The 21,057-nt window shown below is 49.4% G+C and overlaps 1 protein-coding gene across 4 annotated transcripts in view; it reads left to right on the top strand.

Moving 5' to 3' along the window:
- Positions 1-21,057, top strand: part of arr (low-density lipoprotein receptor-related protein 6) — a 296,788-nt gene that overhangs the window by 146,435 nt on the left and 129,296 nt on the right. For all 4 annotated transcript variants that reach the window (XM_072288049.1, XM_050185229.3, XM_055074753.2 and 1 more), the window contains one exon: positions 827-1,251. In XM_072288049.1, coding sequence (XP_072144150.1) covers positions 827-1,251 — 425 coding nt within the window. The remainder of the gene's footprint in view (positions 1-826; positions 1,252-21,057) is intronic.

Below are 21,057 nucleotides of genomic sequence, written 5' to 3' on the forward strand. Positions count from 1 at the left end.
CTTAACAGAGAGAGTGTAAGAGTGGGGTTGGAAGATTAATATGCAGTAGACAAAGAAAATGATAAATAACCGGGCAAGGGAACAAGAGTTCAGGATCGTCAGTCAGCCTCTAGAGTTTGTAAAGTAGGTCAACTAATCACAAGGAACCCGGACCATGAGAAGGAAATTTATAGAAAAATAAAGATTGGTTGGATCGCATATGGCAGACATTGTCAGCTCCTGACTGGAAGCTTACCATTATCATTGAAAAGGAAGGCGTACAATCAGTGCATTTTACCAGTGCTGACACGTGGGGCAGAGACTTGGAGACTGACAAAGAAGCTTGAGAACAAGTTAAGGACTGCGCAAAGAGTGATGCAATGAAGAATGCTTGACATAACTTTAAGAGACAGAAAGAGAGTGGTTTGGGTCAGAGAGCAAATGGATATAGACAATATTCTAATTGATATTATGAGAAAAGAATGGCGCTGGGCATATCATGTAATGCGCGGATTAAATAACTTTTGGACCATTAGGGTTACAGAATGGGTACCAAGAGAAAGGAAGCACAGTAGAGGACGGCAGAAGACTAGGTGGTGCGATGAAATTAGGAAATTCGCGGTTGCTAGTTGGAATCGGTTGGCGCAGGACAGGAGTAATTGGTGATCGCAGTGAGAGGCCTTCGTCCTGCAGTGGACATAAAACAGGCTGATGATGATGAGACAGTATAGTGCCAGTTCATGCGTGAAAGAGGTAGAGGAAGGAATGAGCAGAACAGTCCTGAAAGTGCAGTTGGCAGCTGTGTGCTTCCCATAAAAGAGGAGGCTGACCTGATTGCTTTCCGCAGGGCCCTACATCTACTGGACTGACTGGCAGGGCCGCTCAATTGAGCGGTTGCACAAGCGCACGGGTGAGCGCCAGGTGATCCTGGACCAGTTACCGGACCTGATGGGCCTGAAGGCAGTCAATGTGCATGCCCGGCCTGGTGAGAACGAGTGCAGCCGGGCCAACGGCGGCTGCTCCCACCTTTGCCTGCAGCGGCCCCAGGGCCGTGTGTGCGCCTGCCCGACGGGGCTGGAGCTGCGTGCCGACCTGCGTGGCTGCACGGCAGCCGAGGCCTTTCTGCTGTATGCACAGCACAGTGATATCCGGCGCATATCGCTGCAGTCGCGGCGCACCGACCAGATTCCCTTGGCTGGGGTGCGCGAGGCAGCTGCCCTCGACTATGATGGCAATGATGGCCGCCTGTACTGGTCAGACACTGCACTCAAGGTGAGCACTCGTGCATGCTGCTCAGGGAGCTGTTGAAGTTGGTCATTTGTTACCGATTTCTTGATTGCACCTAATATGGCTGCACCAGCAAACACATTCAAGTCATCATGAAGCACATAGTTTAGATTTACAGCAGCTTTTTTTAGGAGCATTCCTGGGGCATTTTTCGGGCATTCTTTTGCGGCAGTGGGAAGTGGGACCAGTGTAGTGTGACAGTGGACACAATGTAGTCATTTTATCGTGCTGGTTTAATAGGCATATAAAACTGAAATATTACTTTTATACTCATTAAAATGTCTTATTTCGGTGAAAAAGCCACAATATTATTGTAGAACAAATGGATCGCGTTTTCAAACACTCTCTGCCTACCATGATTTACTTGAGGCTGAAGTTTTTCTTTTTTTGAATTATTGCCATTGGTGTTGCGACAAAATGACGTTAATTTATTGTGTGTATGACTGCCATGGGTCGAACGGCGTTCGTTGCACTGAATGTCATTTCAAGCTAATGGCATTTTACTGTCAGTATGACAGGGGTATGAGTACAGTGATGTCTCTTTACTAGGAGTGTGCCAATACATGAATATTCGATTTCTCGAATATTCAAGACCCACCGTGGTTGCTCGGTGGCTATGGTGTTGGGCTGCTGAGCTCGAGGTCGCGGGATCGAATCCCGGCCACGGCGGCCACATTTCGATAGGGGCGAAATGCGAAAACACCCGTGTATTTAGATTTAGGTGCACGTTAAAGAACCCCAGGTGGTTGAAATTTCCGGAGTCCTCCACTACGGCGTGCCTCATAATCAGTAAGTGGTTTTGGCATGTGAGACCCCATAACTAAATTCTTTTTTTTGAATATTCAATTTTTTGAATATCGGTCCGGTTGGTACGTGGTTCTTGGTTGGTGCCCTGACATGCATGATGTTATCGGTACAAGGTTCGACCAGGTCTACTGGACCAATGAAAACTGTTAACGCTACGCTGACAGAGGGAACAATAAAAGCAGCCTGTGGAAAGCACGGAAGCATGTGTTGTGGTGATATGCTCTGTGTGAGGCTAGGGCCACACACAGTCGTTCCACTGTACTCCTAAACCGTGTAACATAGCTGCGTGTGTAAGCGCAGCTGTGTTGGGTTACGGTGAACAAGGGAACCAGCAGTGTCAACTCAAACATGTTTATTGCTACAAGCAATAAGGAATGCTTGCAGAGGGAAGTCCACACTGTACAGTAAAAGCTTGTTAATTCACAACTCGTTAATTTGAAATTTCGGATAATTCAAAGTAGGCGCTGCGGTGTGTAGCGAAAGCAATACATAGAACATCTCACTAATTCACACTGAAATCTGCACCGCCACCGATAATTCAAACTCGGCACCATCATAGATGGGGAGAATGCTAGTGCGCAGGAGCACGTTGGCGATGATTGTCGTCGCGCAGCTTTGCTCTTTCCATCTGCGACTATCTGTTGCAGGTCGGTTCTCTCCCTCTTCAAGATCAAAACATGAATACGGTGCTGCGGTTTTTATTTACTTTTAATTGCGATAGCAATCATAAGGATACTCGAAGCGCATTTCTGCTGTCGATGTCACTTTCGCCGCGGCCCTACGCTGTATGTGCAAGTGAAAGCGTGCGAGGGGAGTGGAGGGAGCCAATGATCACAGCTCAGTCTCACCTGCGCGAAAGGGACGACTGCAAAGAGGAAGCGCGCCGTCTTCTCTCTTGCGCGAGGCACCCAACGTTGCGAGGCGCCAAATGGGGAGGGGGCGTTCACTTTGGCTGCAACTGCAGATGTGGCAGCTGTGTGTGGTCGTGCGGCCGTATCTTGAGAGCAATCTGCGTTGGGGCATTGGCGTCTTGTAGTATTGTGCGTGCTGTGTGTTCTCGGCGCTCACTTGGCGTTGAAGCAATAGACAGCCCGAATTTCACTTCACTCGCTGCTGTTTCCGCATTTCCTCACGCCAGCGTTTTGACAGCAAGTGTCCGTAGTAATCAGGTGTGATGTATTCATGTTTGCTGAGCGCGCTGACACCATGCTTAGTAGCGAATCTTTACAAATTGATACAGCCAATAAACGTACTATCCTTACTTCATGCGGCTGTCTGTTAATTTGCTATCACAATCGATGCTTCACCTTTCGGGCGAAACTGCATCTTTTTTTCTTTCTTTCTTCATGTCACATCTTAGAGGCTATGCTCTTTATCTACAAGGTGTTCTGCCGAGAAGCGGCACCAGGTAATGTCTATAACACCGTGGCCGTGATGTTTATCCATGCTCATGGTACCAAAAAGCATAGCCTTTGAGATTCGTGGCTATTACTGAAAAGAAAGCATCGCTGGGATACGTGTTTGGACGTTACCTATGCGTATAACGCCTTACTTGCTGTCCTCTCTAGACTTCGACGCGTACACCATTGGCTGCTCTTTTCACAGCATGCACAGAACGATCCCCAACCTGCGCGCTGATTTGAACGGCTGCTTGTGACCACCGGCGAAGCGGCGTGGGCACCTTTTCTTTCGGCACCATGCATTGTGAGTCGGTGCAGTCGGCGCAATGAACAGACAGATGGATCAAAAGCTATCTCAATGTCGGGCACGTCGGGCTGCATTAGCCGCATCCAGTTATGTTGGCTGTGCCAATGCTTTAAATATAGACGTGCTTGCCAACGTAGTGTAGCGTGTGTGCACACAGTCATGTTACGCAACTTAACCGAGGGATTTTTTTTCTCTGGCTTTCATTTGTTTGAATTTTGTATTATTCCAATTTTTGTTGCATCCCCGTAGAATTCGAATTAACGCGCTTTTACTGAAGTAATAAATAGGCTTGCCTTGTTGCATGTGATAATCAGGCAAACTAAAGCCCCACCCACCATCTATGCACCAGTGCTGCTTTTGCTAAGTAAGCGCCAACCTTTAAGGGCGCTGCTGTTTCCTGATTTATCACTCACACCAGTTCCGCTTCCACAATATCTTAATTTTCACTCAATTTCACTTAATGTACCTCTATGCAGCAGTGACGTCTCTTCTGCTAAAACCAGAAGCTGGGACCACACAAGTTCCGCTTCACGCCAGAATCTGAGGGGGTAAGCGAAGCAGAAGCGCAGCGGAGGAGTATAGGTTGGCGGTACTTAACCTGGTTGGAAAAAACGTGTATGGAGGGGCTTTAAGGGTTGGCGCGGGTCGAAAAACGGCGATTTTCATTAAAAAAGTCAGTTATATGTTTTCGACTGTTTCAACAAGATTGATCCCTCCTCTTTTATATATAAAGAAATCAGAGCCGTAAATGATCGGGAAATTATAAATGAACTCGGTGAAGGCACTCCAGGTGGCAAGAAAAGGTGCAAATCTGGCCCATTTTCCAGTGCGTGATGCGCCAAATCGCGGCGTCGCAAGCCATTGGGCTTGTGCGAGGCAGTAGGCCTACACTTTTCTCTCCGAGGTTGGCTTTGCCGCGTCACAATCTCCCTGGGAAGTAATAATAGAAACAACATTTCTCCGCCGAAACCAAGCGCTTTCGCTGGATTTCTAAATCACGTTGTGCAATTCCAGCCATGCCATTGGCTGCTAGCGCGCGACGCGGCCACAGCTTGTATGCTCTTTCTGCGACGCGCAGCTCTCTCGACGTGTTCCCAGGCTTTCGCGCATTTTTCTACTCCTTGTTTAGATGGATCCCGTGAAGTAACGCGATTTTCGATCTCAAAACTATCGGTCGAAGCACAAGTTCAAGGGGACTGTCTTGAACTTCTCAAGGGGACTCTTGAACTTGTCGCAAAGTCAAGCGACGTGCAGTGGAGACGTTCGCGGCAGCTAAGCCTAACCTCAGTGACGGCGACTTTTTCGACGGTTCAGAGCCGGCCGGCCGCTCAAGATTCGTTGACAGCGCAGACGAATTCGTCAGCGCAGCGGAGAAAAAAAAAAGTAGAGAATCTTCGACAATCAAGATAGGAGCCTCGAGGAGACGGCAAGCACCTTTATCTGCGAGATCGGCGTCGTGAACGTGAACGCCGCGGCATGTCTGGCGTGCGGATGGCGCGACCTTTTTATCCGTGAGTTGGCCAAAAAATGGAAAGGACTCGCGTCGTTTTTGGAGTTGTGTTGCAACAATGCAACGTGTACCAATTGCGTTATCTCATCAACGTATTCGTCGCGGCGTGCATCTCCGGCAGGCGACGCTAACGGTAAAGCGCGCCCTTTGGCCAGCCCAAGAGAGAGTTTCGCCGTGAATATCAAGGCAGTGGTTGCGGCGCGCGCATTTATAGCTGGGCACAATCAACTCGTTCGATTTTGTGCAGTTCTTGGTTTGCCAGAACAGATGCACCATAAATCGTTCACCGCCATAACAAAGAAAGTGCACCTCGCTGCTACAAAAGCAGTGGCTGATAACTTGGAGTTGGCTCGGAAAGTAACAGCACAGGAAGTGGGTCAGCATGGTGCTCACAAACACACTATGACAGAACAACATATGGCACAGGTGAATTCTAAAGTTGTGCACTGGATCTAGATACCCTGGCCTACATTATGTGCAATTTTTATATAGATTTCAGCGCTACAACACAAATAAAGAACTTTTATAACTTTCAATTGTGTTTTTCTCAGCTTTATATTTTTGGCCAAACATGTCTTTTGTGCACGACATTTGATGTACAGTGCAGTCCACTTATAACGATACCACATATAACGATATATCGGTTATAACGATGGGTCGACATGACAGTGTCATTTTATGCATTAGGTCTATGGGGAAAAAAACCATTTATAACGATAGGTTATTCACCGCATATCGGATATAACGATCAAAATTTTGCAGTCTGGACGGCGTTTTCCGTGCCAAATAATCGTAACGTTTGCGTTGCTTAGTTCCCTGAAACGAACGATGTCGAGACGAGGCGATGTTTACCTCCGTAAGTTCGTATCTGCCGCCATTACCGCGCAGCGCGTCTCGCCCCGCCCGCGCACGAGTAGGCGCAGCCAACGTTGGCGCCGCGCGCCACAAGATGGCGCCAGCTGCTTCATGCGCGTCGGCCACAGTCGCTCCGAAAGAGAGAGAAAGAAAAAAAGAAGCGACAAGCAAAGCGGCGCGGTGGCGCCCGTCCCGCGTCTCTCTCGCGATAGCAGGCTGACGCCACCGAAGCAGCGTGCAACCAACGGTTCAAGTCAGTTCGAAGATGGCGCCGACAAAGCGCAAAGCTGTGTCGCTTGACACGAAGATGGATATTTTGCAGGACTCTCGATGCGGCTTCAAGGTGAGCGCCCTCGTGAAGAAGTATGAGCTCGTCCAGTTAACGATATCAACCATCTTGAAAACCGGGAGCACCGCGATTGTGAAGGCAGGAGCTATCGGCGGCCATTCCGATCAGCGGAAAAGGGGTTAGAGACCCTTTGAACGCCGATGTTGAAGAGGCGCTTTACCAGTGGTTCATCACCAATTGCTTCAAGAAGGCGGGCTTTGTGCGTAAGGACGAACTTCCCCAACCTGCTGAGACCGACCCGGTGGAAGTCGCTGACATAACCGAGCTCTGGGAGCTCGTTCGTACTGGTGACACAGGTGGTGTGTCGAAGGAGGAGTTTTTGACTGCAGACAGTGCTGCCTCGTTCTGCGATGAGGTCACCGACGAGGCGATCGCCGAAGATGTGCTGTCTCGACAGACGCGAAGTTGTGCGACGGTGGCGACGGCATCAGCGACAGTGACAACGAGATCGACAGTGGCTCCTTGACCCCGATGTCCACGCAAAGTGCACTATCGTCGATCGACTCCTTAATTGATTTTATGCATGCTAAAGGATTGCCGCCAGTGTTCGCGCAGCAGCTGGAATCCATGCACACCGCGGTTGTGAAGCTGAAGCTGCCGCAAAAGCAAGTGCAGATTTCGGACTATTTCGGCGCGCCTAATCCTTGACACGGTCATTGGCGCTAGAAATAAAGTTTGTTTTTCACGGCCTACTGTCTACAACATCTATTCTTTAGAGCAAGTAGCGAATTCGAGTTCAGAGCTGCAAAGGTAAAGAGCGCAAACGCGTTTATTTTTTTTTTTTTTTTGATAACTGCAGTCCAGATATAGCGATCATCGGTTATAACGATCATATTTTTCATCTTTCTCGATATCGTTATAAGTGGACTGCACTGTACTTATTGTGGTTCAATCAAGACCAGATTTTGTGTGCATTATCTTTTAAGATGCGTAGAATGCACTTATCGAGGTTTTAGTGCAACCAGTTTATTTTTAAGAATGGAAATGTTCAATACCCTCGGGTACCAGTCACTGAAAACGAAGCATCAGATATGAAATTCTCTCAAAATGTTGCCTGTCAAGGGAATTGCATTATCTTGGTTATTAGCACTCCCTGGAGTGTTCGGGGGACAAGAAACGCCATCTTGCACTGCTATATCATGCCAACTGCTAGGTCCAGTAGCTGCACAAACATGCACTGTTTCTCACTTATGCATGGCACTTAGGACATGAAAGCATCGAGATATCCTAAAGCTAAAAACAGATTTGTAATGAGGATATCAAGCTAGATAAGTGGTACAATTTTCATTTGCCTAGCAATAATATTTAAAAACAAAGCTTTCTGAGGAGAGTCTCCCCTTAAGGCAAACGAGGTCACTCACAGGTTGCAGCAGGTATTGCTATCCGGCAGGTTCGAAGTTGGGGCACCAGAGAGAGAGAGAGAGAGAGTAGCTCCCACTGACAGTCTTATACCTTTTTACCTTTGCGAGGGGAATGTCCTCCTCGCACATCAGATAACTTTCTTTTTCTCGTGAGTCGGGGGGGTTTGCGTGTCGTGAGAGCGAGGGAGAACCAGGAGAGGACTTAGTGCTCTTCTCACTGTCTATGCTGGCCTGCAGCGCAACATGCGAACATGAGTATGCGGGAGAAGACGGGCGGGTGTGCCCTCCTCCCCATAAGAAGCTCATATGTTGACGCTGGCACCTAGTTACGTTTGAGGGTTTTGAGCGCCCACTTGCCTAAGTTCGCACCAAGGTTGGCGACCAAGGAAGCATTGCAGATGCCAGCTCGAGTGTCGGGCTGTAGCCCTCAGCTGGTGGATGCTTGATGCCGACTTCAAGGCGGCTGGTCAGCTCCACTGCTCGAGCTTGTGAGGCGGGATCGTATTCTGGGCTTGAAGGTGGCTCTTAGTGCCGCATCCCAGGTGCTGGTTGGGCAAGATGAAAGGTTACCTGCTGGGTGCCGGCTAGCAGTTCGTGTGGCTGTAGGGCCAGCGTAGCGGGCGTCAACGCCTGTGAGTACTGCAGCTAGTTCTCACGGCCGTGTCTTATTTTCTGCTCATGGAAATTGGATAAATCCACTGCACGGAGCGACACTGTGATAAGCAGCATAGCTGGCCGGTTCCAGGAACACCGTCAAGGCCCGTTGCGAAGGAAATGGCCGCATTCATCATCAACAATTCACAGCACGAGATAATCACAGCACTGGCCCTCACAACCCTCTTTGTTCGATTCGCACACCGCATACCCACGCAATGGATGTTCATGCCACAATTCCATCGTGGCCTGTGTGGGCACTTGAACACTGGAGTGATGACTCGCCATCAATACTCGGCACTTCGCTGTCACTAGACGTTTGCTTCTCCGCCAGAAACTACCAAGGTGCCAGCACGGCACAGCTGCATGTACATGCGGTACCCAACACCACTCGGACTTACGAATGTTCTTCGCAGTCATCGAGCTACGCAACTAGCAGTCTTCCACCTGCTGTGCAAATTGTAGTGCGACTGCAGGTTCGCCATTCAGTTTTGACTGCTCTCTCTCACTGATCGTGGTTGAGGGGAGGGTCTGAACTTCATCGGACTGCTCATCACATGGCACGTAGCGTTTCCGGTCGCATACGTGTACTGGGCTGCCGATCGACTTTCCTTTCATGTTGTCGAGCTGGTAGACGTATCACGTGTGAACTTGATACGGCCCAGTCCACTAAGGCGCCAGTGAGGCAGGAACTCTTTGCTGGAATAGCTGAGAACTTGCTGGCGTCAAAGCACCAGATTGCCCCCACTTCGTTGCGGACATTCCGAAGCGAGCGGTCATACTGTGCCTTCTGTTGTGCCCTAGCAGTGCGAATGTTATGCCGTGCTTTATGTAAAGCTTCTGTCATCTTGGCACACAGATGTGTCATGTATTCAGCTCGTGCTGATGGCACGACTGGCATTCCACTGTGATCTGCGAGAACCCCATCCATCGAATTTGGGAGCTCTCTCCCCAAGGTTAAAGAAGGCGCATACCCAGTCAAGTGGTTCACTGTCGACCGCTATGCAAACCCGATCTGTGGAAGGTAGGTATCCCAGTCCTTATACCTTTCAGAGAATGCAATATGCATGTGCTTGATGTTGTGATTTACTCATTCTGTGAGGTTCGACTGAGCATGGTAGATTGTCGATTTCTTGCGCTTAATGCCAAGTGCAATGCATGATTCAACGAACACCTTTGCAATGAAGTAGGATGCATGGACCGTTATCAACTGCTCCGGAAAACCAAACCTGTTGAACCTCCATTACTTTCTCCATAATCACTCGTGCCGCCAGTTTTCGCAAGGGGAAAAATTCTACCCATTTATTTAAGTGTTCCATGACCACCAGTAAGAATTTGTTCTTGCTTTGTGTGGTGGGATACGATCCCCTGATGTCACATGCTCATTTGCCAGGGACTCTGGCTGTTCATAAGCTGCATGAAGCTGGGCGGTCGTCTGCCTTGGGGCTTCACGCTTTTGCACACGCCACGAGCGGGCACATCAAATCACATCCCATTTCATGCCTGGCTAGGTGGCAGTGCGACACAAGGTTTGATACGGCTTTCGCATCGCGAGAAATGGCCCAACAATCTATTTTTTGAAAATCACATAGTCATTACTCTTTGTCTATTTGATTCCGAAATACAGTTACGGGGATGTTGGGAGTATAAAAGATCATATTTACAATATACAGTGGAACCCCGTTCATACGTTTTTCACCGGACCGAGGAAAAAAAACGTAACAGCCGGGAAAACGCAACAGTGAGGAAAGCTTCGAAAATGAATGAAAAAAGTGCAGCTTCAACTATAGACAATTTATTTCCACAGAGTGCGCTTAGAACTTAAAAAAGTCTAGAATGGTGGCTTGCCATTTCTTTCGCTCGCTAGAAATCACCACACGTTTCTCAATAGCCTGGAAGGCCGCATTGCTTTCAGTGTCGCTGTGAGGTGCGACGTACCTGCGGAGGAGGTCGACAGCCGCGACGGCTTCTCCAAAGCCAGGATTTGGCAACTCCCCGGCATCATGCGGCTCGTGCTCCTCGTCGTCACCGTGCCACGGCAATGGACGAAGGAATATCCGCTGGAAATGTTGCCCTCTTTGGCGTAATCATGCTAACGATTGTTTAGTATTGCTGCGGAGTGCGCGCATCCGAGCAGCCCAGTTGCGCGCAGCATGGCGTGGTTTCGCGAGAAATGTAAACAAGAGAGGAGAGCTGGCCCGATAGGCGGAGCAACGCCAACTTCCGGTTTCACTTTTGCTTCACAAAGAGTGACGCCGGGCCCTCTCCCGAGTTTCCTTCCTCCGTGAGTCGACCCGTCCAACCATGCGTCCAACAAACCATGCGGTGACCGTAATCACAGTGATGATAGTGAGAGCATTTTTCACGAATGGCCAGCTAGTGGCGGCCTCTGGAACTGGCGTGCGGCTTTTTGCAGCCAGTTCCATAGCCAAGCCTGGCCAAGCCTGGTCAAAACTCGTCAAAAGCCAAAATGGCGGTTGGAGCGCGTTGCCTACTTTAGCCCAGGCGGGTTCGGGTTGCGACGCATCATGCGGGAACGTTTTCACAGCTACTACGTAACAGCGGGGTTCCTTATACATTGGATCCTATGGAAGCTATGCCGGAACCGGATGAAATCGACGTAGCAGCCGGGAAAACGCAGCAGTGAGGAACGTAACAGCGGGGTTCTACTGTATATACAAAATAAGTCTGAGTGGTTAGGATGGCTGGCCACCAACAACCCGCAGCAGCCAGCGTCTCGCGATCTTCTTCCTCTCTCTTCGTTCATCCTTCCGTAACAGGACCCCCGGGTGGTGAAGTGCCGTCTCGACGCATGGTATGCGAAGAAGTGCGAGCGAAGTATGGCTTCAGCTGCGAAGCGTGCACAACGTCAACAGGCGGCGGACTTACGGATGGATCAAACTGCAACGGCGCGATCTCATAATTCACGTCGTTAACTTGATGAAGGACTTCATAAGGCCCTGTGTAGCGAGAGAGAAGCTTCTGGGAGAGGCCGACCCGACGACATGGTGACCAAAGCAGCACCCAAGCACGTGGGGCGAACTAAACATCACGATGGCACTGGTCGTAACGCTCTTTTTGCAGATGCTGCGAGGCTAATAAGCGAGATCTGGCGATTTGACACACCATGTGAGCGCGATCGATGACTTCGCAAGCCTACTCAGTGGCAACATGAGGCACAGAAGGTAGGATGGTGTCAAAGGGCAATGTGGGGTTGCGACCATACAAAAGATTAAAGGGTGAATATCCTGCGGTGTCATGTCGGGACGAGTTATACGGGAATGTCACCTAGGCCAGCGTGGTGTCCCAGTCGCGGTGATCGTTGGAAATGTAAATTGACAGCATCTCTGTTCGGTCTCTCTCGTCATCCTCGTTGATGGTTTAGAAGTGCAGAATGCACGGCGAGAGTCTAAAGAACGTTGCAAAATGCAGGTTTCCAAACGTCAGCTTTGCCGCAATGCAGCGATGTGATGCTGTCAAGCATATGTAATGTATCGTGGTGGAGAATAGCAAGAGTTGAAATAGGCCACTTTCATGGGACATAGTATATGTTGCTTAATTGCACATGCGCACACCCATCGTCTCCTGCCGCAGTACAAGCTCCGAGATACCTAATAAATTTAGTCGTAGGTTTTAGATCTATTTTGGACGTGGCTGGGACGATTTGAGCCCTTGGGCGCAGTAAAAGCCATAGATTCGCTTTCTCTTTCTTTTCTTTCTTTTTTTAGGTGTATTTTTCCATAGGTCAGTAAAAATAATCGGGCGTTGGCTGTAGTTGAGCCTAAAATGCTTGTGTTCATTTTCATGTTCAAGTTTGCTCATTTTGAATCATATTGTTACGTAGGGAGACGCAGACGAAAAGCTATATACATATATATTTACAAGGGAATACGCCGCACTTGGCCAAGAGGCAACAGCCTGCGCTAGCCTCCAATCGTCGTCGTCGTCTTCTCACTGCTCGCCCCTTTGTCACTGTAAACACTGTTCCGTAGCACTACCCCTGGTGGCAAAAGCGCCGTCCCAATGCGACTAAAGGCCGGACTCGGAAGCAGTGTAGTAGGCATTGAGCCTACTGATGTGCATGACATCACTAGATGCCAGAGTAGAGGACGTCTTGCCTGGGTCCAGTTGCACTCGGTTCGCGTCAACGAGATGCCCAAGGATGGTAATCTGGCGACAGCCGAATTGGCACTTCGATGCGTTGAGTTGCAGACCGGCTCGACGAAAAACGCCCAGAACTGCTGAGAGGCGCTCGAGGTATGTAGGGAATGTTGGGAGAATGCTATAACGTCGTCCAAGTAGCACAGGCACGTGTACCATTTGAAACCGTGAAGAAGGGAGTCCATCACGTATTCAAAAGTGGCAGGAGCGTTACATAGACCAAACGACATCACTTTGAATTGATAAAGACCGTCTGGTGTTACAAACGCAGTCTTCTCGCGGTCGAGATCGTCCACGGCAATCTGCCAGTAGCCGGAGCGAAGGTCAATAGAGGAGAAGTAGCAAGCACCGTGGAGGCAGTCAAGGCCGTCATCAATCCGAGGTAGGGGATAGACGTCCTTTTTGGTAACCCTGTTAAGGTGCCGATAATCCACGCAAAAGTGCCATGAGCCATCCTTCTTTTTTACCAGTACAACAGGTGACGCCCATGGACTACATGACGGTTCAATAATGTTCTTGGCAAGCATTTTGCGAACTTCGGCGTGAATAACTTGACGCTGAGCCAGTGACGCTCGATACGGGCGGCGATAAATAGGAGGGTCATCTTCGGTATTCATGCGATGTTTAACAGCTGTAGTTTGGGCCAAAGAACGATCGTTAAAGTAAAAAATATCGTGGTAGAAAAACAGAACGCGGTAGAACTCACGAGCGTGCTCGGACGGCATGTCAGGCGCAATCATTTTCTGTAAGTCGGCGATGGTACAAGTTGCTGACTGCGATGGTAGAGGAGCATCAGCTGAATTATCGTCTACTGCAGTAGATGCTACTGAGTGATCCTCGAAGGAGCAAAGCTGGGCCAGAGACATCCCGTGTGGCAGCACTTGTGTCGTCAAGCCAAAATTGACCACTGGCAGGCAGACGCAATTCGCCGTAATAGATAAAACTGTATGAGGTACTGTGATCCCGTGTGTAAGTAGGACGTCTTGCATAGGAGCCGCGATGTAGTGACTGTTGGGCACTGGTGGGGATGACACTAAGTCAACGTAAGTCAGTGCTGAAGGTGGCAAGCGAACGAAATCGACGGAACTGAGGCGACTGGGGTGTGGTTCAGTGTGATCCAGAACGGGCAGGTCAAGGCGGAGAGTACTGGCGGAACAATCAATGAGAGTAGAATGTGTGGAGAGGAAGTCTAAGCCGAGGGTGATGTCGTGGGGACAGTGGGTGATGACTGTAAATAGCATGATAATGGAGCGATCGGCGAAGGAGACGGGGGCAGCAAACATACGAATTACGGGGGCTGTTCCGCCATCGGCAACACGGACAACAGGCGTCGTGGCGGGCGTAAATATTTTGTTTAGGCGGTTGCGAAGGTCATCGCTCATTACCGACAAATGCGCCCCAGTGTCTGTAAGAGCAGATGCAGAAACACCGTCGACTTGCACGTCAAGAAGGTTCAGATGAGTGGGCAACGTCAGTAGAGGATTGTCGTCGTTGGGGCGAAGGTGAACAAGAATAAGGGCGGTTCGGCGAAGGAGAATCAGTGGCGGCATTATCAGAGCGTGCGACATAGGGACGAGAAGGGCCACCTGAGGGGCGCGAGTAGTGAGTATAAGCAGACCGGGTCGGGGAACTCCAGCGACTGCGACAGTGCCGAGAAATGTGCCCGATTTGACGGCAGTGAAAACAAATGGGCTTGTCGTCAGCAGCGTGCCATTCAGATGAGTTGCGGATACGTGGTGGGTAATAAGATGCGGGACGGGGCCAAATCGATGAAGCCGGGTGGTTGTCAGATGGTGTCAAGACCCATGTTTGTGAATTTCTGGCGGACAACTGCCTGGATCAGGGAAACCGTGACTGCAGGTGCGTTGGAGGGGCTGGAGTTGAAAGCAGCCGGATAGGCGCCCTCGATCTCACGCCGGACGATCCGGGTAACATCGCCAGTGTTGGTGGGACGAGGAGCGTCGGTACAGGAAGATGTCGCTGGGGTGTTGGGCAAACGGGCAAACTGCTGGTCGATACGTCGGCTTTTAGCGAGTTCCAGGCGGCGGCACTCATTGATAACTGCATCCCCTGTCACCACGTTGTTGAAAACGAGCAAGTTGAAGGCGTCATCGGCAATGCCTTTGAGGATGTGGGAGACTTTTTCGGACTCAGTCATGTGTGCGTCAACTTTGTGGCACAGAGCCAAGACGTCCTGAATGTACGGGACGTAGGGCTCCGTTGACGTGTGCACGCGGCCAGATAACGCCTTCTGCGCGGCAAGTTGTTGACCGTATGGGTTGCCAAACAAGTATCGGAGCTTTTGCCTAAGAGAATCCCAACTGGTGAACTCATCTTCGTGCGTTCGAAACCAAACTCAAGGTGTGCCTACTATGTAAAAGACTACGTTGGCGAGCATAATAGTAGGGTCCCACCCGTTATTGCGGCTGACGTGTTCGTACAGGCTGATCCAGTCGTCGACGTGTTCCCCATCTTTGCCCGAGAAAACGCCTGGATCACGGGGAGCGGGGAGAGTAGGTCGTCGAAGTGGCAGCAGGTGTCGGAGGCGGCTGAGTCGAGTTGTCATCGCTGGGAGCCATGAAGGAAGGCTCAACGTACCGTCCACTGCGAAGCTCCGTGATGAGGTACAGGGAACGTCCACCTCCACCAGATATGTCACGTAGGGAGACGCAGACGAAAAGCTATATCCAAGTATATTTACAAGGGAATACGCCGCACTTGGCCAAGAGGCAACAGCCCGTGCTAGCCTCCAATCGTCGTCGTCGTCTTCTCACTGCTCGCCCCTTCGTCATTGTAAACACTGTTCCATAGCAATATGAATTCAGGATGATACAAATATTTTGCATGCTTCTGGGAAATGCATATCATCGAGATTCTACTGTGCGAATTCCAAGACACCAAAATTTTGATGTACCAAGGAAAATTTTATGCTTTCTCTATGTTAGTAACACCTCAAAATGATGAATTTGTAAGCCTGAATATCACACACGTTTGCTACCTACAGAGCCAGGACAAATAAGGCTCGCCACCTTCAACAGAAGATATTCTTCGACAGTTGTGATTACAAATCTGCCCCCCTTATTCCATTACCTGCAGTAATTAGAGCGTGCAGAAATAGTAACTACACAAATTGGCGCCATGGTCTGCCACAGTGATAGGCACTGTAGTAGCGCGACTGTCTCCTCCAAAGCCGGCGAAGAAGAGAGCATGCTAGCGCGATCGACCTTAGCAGTCATGGCTGCACCAGAGATCCCGTTGTACCATGTCTGGCCCGCCTAAATGAACCGTGGCCACGTGGCTACCTCTTTGCACCGCCCCTCCAAATTGATGACCCGGATGACAGAGCCCAGCCATGCAAGCGTCAACTCCCAAATGGGTGATCCGGATGACCACGCCTAGCCATGCCAGCGTCAACCCACACGTTGGTGACCCAGATGACCGAGCCCAGCCATGCCATTGTCAACCCACAAATTGGTGACCCAAATGACCGAGCCCAGCAATGCCAGCATCAACCCCCAAATTGGTGACACGGATGACCGAGCCCAGCCATGCCAGCATGAACTCGCAAATTGGTGACCCGGATGACCGAGCCCAGCCATGCCAGCGTCAACTCACAAATTGGTGACCTGGATGACCGAGCCCAGCCGTGCCAGTGCCAACCTATAAATTGGTGACCAGGGGTGCGATCTTGTACGCGTTCCAAAATAGAACGGAGGCGGTTCGTTCTTTACGTCACAAAATAGGCGGTATGTTCCGTTCCGTTCGTCCGATAGCAGACGACACGGAATGATTGACAGCAGATATCACGTCACAATTGACGTCATGGCGTTCGGCGCGGTTCTAATTGACGAATCGTATTTGGCTCGGTAGAACGAACCGCCTCCGTTCTATTTTGGAACGCGTACAAGATTGCACCCCAGGACGACCAAGCCCAGCCATGCCAGTGTCAGTGCACCAACTCTACCAAGGCGAGTGATATGGCCTCGCACAGTCTGGCATATGTCCCATGGTTGTAGGGTGTCCGGGAATTCCACATCAACGTGCCAGACATCTGGTCAATTCAGCTGGACAGCCACTTCCTTCTCAACAAGGTTCCACACTCCGGCTGCATTCCAGGCTTCGTTTGCTGCTCTCCGGCCCCAACTTCTACGAGGACTTGCGGGCAGCCGTCCTTGCTCACTTTGTCACCTCGAGCGCTCAATCACAACTGCTGTCAGCATTTGAATTGACATGTCATTTTTCGTCTTGTCATCCCACATTGCCTGTGTCCACCCATGGCCTATAGTCAGCACGTGCTGACTCCTGCATCAGACCTCTACTCGCTTCGTGAACCTCCTCCCAGTTCAAAGGCAGCTGCGCGACAACTCTTTCCAAGGAATTCACTGGGCCAAACGTAAGCGCTTCTGGCTATTCTACGCCCCACCGCTTTCCTTCCTTGGAAGTTCCTGTCAGCTGTCCGCTTTCCATTCGGGGGCACCTCACTCATCATCGTTACAGAGGCTCCCCCACCGACTCCCCAGGTGCAAATTTCACTCACTCGGGCATGGCTACGCCACAAACACAACCTTTGCAATGCATTCAGTGAGCGCCACAACCCTGATGCTATCGGCATTTGAGATTTCACCGCAAGCAGCGCCAGGCGAGCCTTCCGATGTTCTGTGCTCACATTTTCTATGGATGCATGGCCTACTGAAGTTTTACAGGAGTAGCTCTGCAATCTGGTTTCTTCAGCTCGTGCATCACTGATACGTCTACATCGTGAGCGACTAACACTTGCCCTATCTCCATCCAAGTCCCGAGCTACCAGACTGTCTCCTTTTGGAGCTCCGACTTCTACAACTCCTGGCATGTATAAGAACCTGTAGCAGGTCGCGATTTGCACTGCGGCATCACTGTGACTGCGCCTCACTCACAACCTACACTGCTGGTGCTGCCTGGTACATCTCTCTCGGACTGCGTGAACCCGACACTACAAACAACGACACCATCTGTGCACCTTACCTGGACTTTACCAATGGACTTTATTTCAATTGCGCTTCGCCCTAGGAGGGGTACCTTGTAGGGGCGCGACTATGGCCTCCAAAGTAGACGGTGAGGATGATGTGGTCATGGGCGGGTAGCTCGAAAATAGAACACTAGCGCGCTCGACCTGAGTGGCCGCGGTGTCGGCCGCTCTTGAGATCCGGCAGCACTATGGCTGGCTCGCCTAAATAAACCGTAGCTACGGTGGATACCTCTTTGTGCCACCTCCCACAGCACCATCAGCACTGCGAAGACTGGGAGATTGCACTGATTGCATCATTGACCATTGAAAAACACAAGGAAAGCGACAAGATTTATGGATGGTTCTAGGCTGTGTTAATGTTAGCTGATGATGCACGAGTGGCGCAGCATGTACAAATCTCGGATATGCATTTGTTGTAAGTGCTGGATGCACACTTTACTGATTATACTGGCATTATTAGTGAGCTTAGCACTACAGGTGCAATGGCACGAGGCAAATTATCAACATACTGAAGAAACAGACAGCTGCATGTATTATGTGTCACAGTCTGCATGCGCTAAAGAATCAGTGCATCATGATCACTGTCTCTGTGCAGCATTGCATTTCGTCCCATCGCAGATGGAACTTATTCAGATGTGTGGCGTGTAATCTCACTGTCTGTGACTGCATGTCGCATGGTGCAGAGACGTAAGGCCGGGCACACTTGCATAGTGCTAAAGGAGCCTTGAATCACATTTTATTGAAGTATAGAGATGCATTCCAAGTTAAAATAGACTATTTCAGAAATAATTTGCTGCAAAAAGTACTTCAGTGCATTCAGCAAAAGTGGAGTTATTGACACTCAAAGTTTGCCTGTGATCCAGTGGGCGCTAGTTGGCGGGTGCTAGTTGGAATCGGCTGGCGCACGTAATTGGAGATCGCAGGGAGAGGCCTTCATCCTGCAGTGGACACAAATAGGCTGCTGCTGCTCTCGCCCCTTCTTGAATGCCTTGCACTGCAAAGGCTACGGTGGTGCAGGTCGGGCCCAGACGCTCCGCCTACTGAACGTTAGCGTAGCGCACAGTTCAAATTTGATTTTGGATGTTCACGTAGATGCCACTATTTCCGATTTTTATGTTTACAGCATGCCAAACGCGGTTGTTCACAGCTAGCTGCAATGTCCTCAGTGAGCGGACTTGTTGTGGCACCCAGCAGCGGCGGCCCTAGTATCTACACTACATAGTAGACCGCAGCCACATGCTACTTAATACCTGGGTGCAGCATTTGCTTTTTGCACAACGGGATTGAGCGCATGCTTGTTCTCCTATAGTCCAGTCTGGCCGTGCTACGTGGTTTGGACCAGCTTTGTCTAGCAATGACATTTAACATGCATTTTGAAGCGCTGTTTGATACTACACTGAGCCTGCCAAGGCGTCTATCTAGGAGCCGCTAGGAGTGAGTGCTTGCTTGCAAGCATTCGTGTGGTGTGACCTGAACTTTGCCGTGGTTCGAGGCTAGTCAAGTGTTAAAAATTAATTGAAATCAGTGAGACCCGATGGCTATGATAAGCAGGGTGGCCAAAGTATAATCCCTGTGTGGGCTGTTGCATAATAGTAGGAAGAAGTGTACTGATCCTGATTTATGCCAGCTATTGACCAATAGCAGCCATGTATGGGAATATGCTATATGTTGAAATATAGCGAACAAAAAGAGTGAGGAAAAGACTTCCATTGAAAAAGGAGTGTTTGAGAAAAAAGTGACTTTGGGCTCCACTTGCGAGCTCTACATGCCGTGCACGACGGCAAAACATGGCTGAGAGGTTCGCAACAGATTATGCTATCCGCAGACTGCATTTTTTCACCCAAGCCCAAGGGGTGGTTCGAACCCCTTTAACCCTTTGAGGGTCGATTTTTTTCGCCATATGCGACTGCCCAGGGTCGATCTTTTTGTTGCAGATTCCAATTCTTCTTAGGGACTTATATCTAAAAAAATTTACCGCAATTCTTCTAGGGTGACCGTAAAGTGAGAAAAAAATAATTTGCATTGGTATATATGTACTCTTCATTCATGAATAACAACAATAAAAAAAGGAAATAAATTTATAAGAATGAAAAATTTGGTGCACTTTTATACACATAGTTCAAGCTCTTGAAAATGCGCACGCAAGAATATTTCGCAACTCTCAAATGTTCCTGCTCTTACAGTAATATTTACGTCCATAGCGTAATCGAACTGAATAGGTGAGCGCACTCAAGAAAACTGTGTGATTGTGTGCCTGTCAAAAAAGCACAACGTGTGACAAACTTCCGCTAATCTTCATCTTATCGCCAACCAGAGGCAATTAGTTTTTGCGAGTGTCATAAAAAAAAAAAGCAGAAAAGAAGCAACGGAAACGCATGCACGGCGGCATCCTTCCTATGTGCACCCCTGTGAGCACTAAACCAGCGAGAAAGAGGCGGTTGCCCTTTGAGCGATTAGTAACGAGATAGCCATCAGTTTTGCAAGCGCAAGAAGCCGAAACCATCCTCGTTACAAAACCTGAAACTCCACCTGCGCGCCAATGCGCGAGTGGTAGTATATAGACGCGCGGGAGCAAACTAGCTCTAAAACAAGCCATGCAACGAAAACCGAGAGAGGGAGGAGCACGAAAAAAATTCCCTGTATTCCCACATAGTGGCAGCACATGACAGAAAAGAAAAAGGAAATTGGCACGCTTTTCAAACGTACAGACGGCGCCGTAAATATACGGTATTGACCATTTTTGGACTTGTTTGTGGCGTCATTACGTCATTTTGTATATTTACGTCATTGACCCTCAAAGGGTTAACAGGTCCAAGGTCTGTAACAGATGCACACGTACGAGACAATGACGACTACTTCACATGAATGCACGTCCTCAGACCTTTTGTGCAGAGACTTTCTTTGGCATAGGCAAATTTGTCGATGTACTGCTTGCAAATATAGGCAATTCCTCTTGTTGAATGTAGATTTTAATGTCAGTTTGTGTTTTCTTCGATACGGTGATGTTTCAAAATAATTAGAGATTTTTGGGGGTTCCAGGTGATTTGTGATACCAAGATACGACTGTAGAGTGTGGAAGCAAATGCAAAGACGACGTTCGTATTGTGTGCTCCACACGTGCACTGTGTTGGTAATGGTTACCACACATGTGACCCGTGAACACATTGTCTTTTATATTTATTTGTTTCGATAAGAACACTCATGAAACGTGAAAACATGTCTATAGGTATTGTAATTAGTTAGGCAAGATGCCGCACGATGTCGCTACTAGCATCTGCTAACCCTGTGGTATGCAAATGCAATGGCGTATACTGGACACGCTAAAACTCTCCAATATGCTGGCAAGTTGCATTTGTTGTGGTCTCGCTAGCAACGACAGTTG

This window comes from Dermacentor andersoni, chromosome 4, assembly GCF_023375885.2.
Source record: "Dermacentor andersoni chromosome 4, qqDerAnde1_hic_scaffold, whole genome shotgun sequence".
NCBI lineage: Eukaryota > Metazoa > Arthropoda > Arachnida > Ixodida > Ixodidae > Dermacentor > Dermacentor andersoni.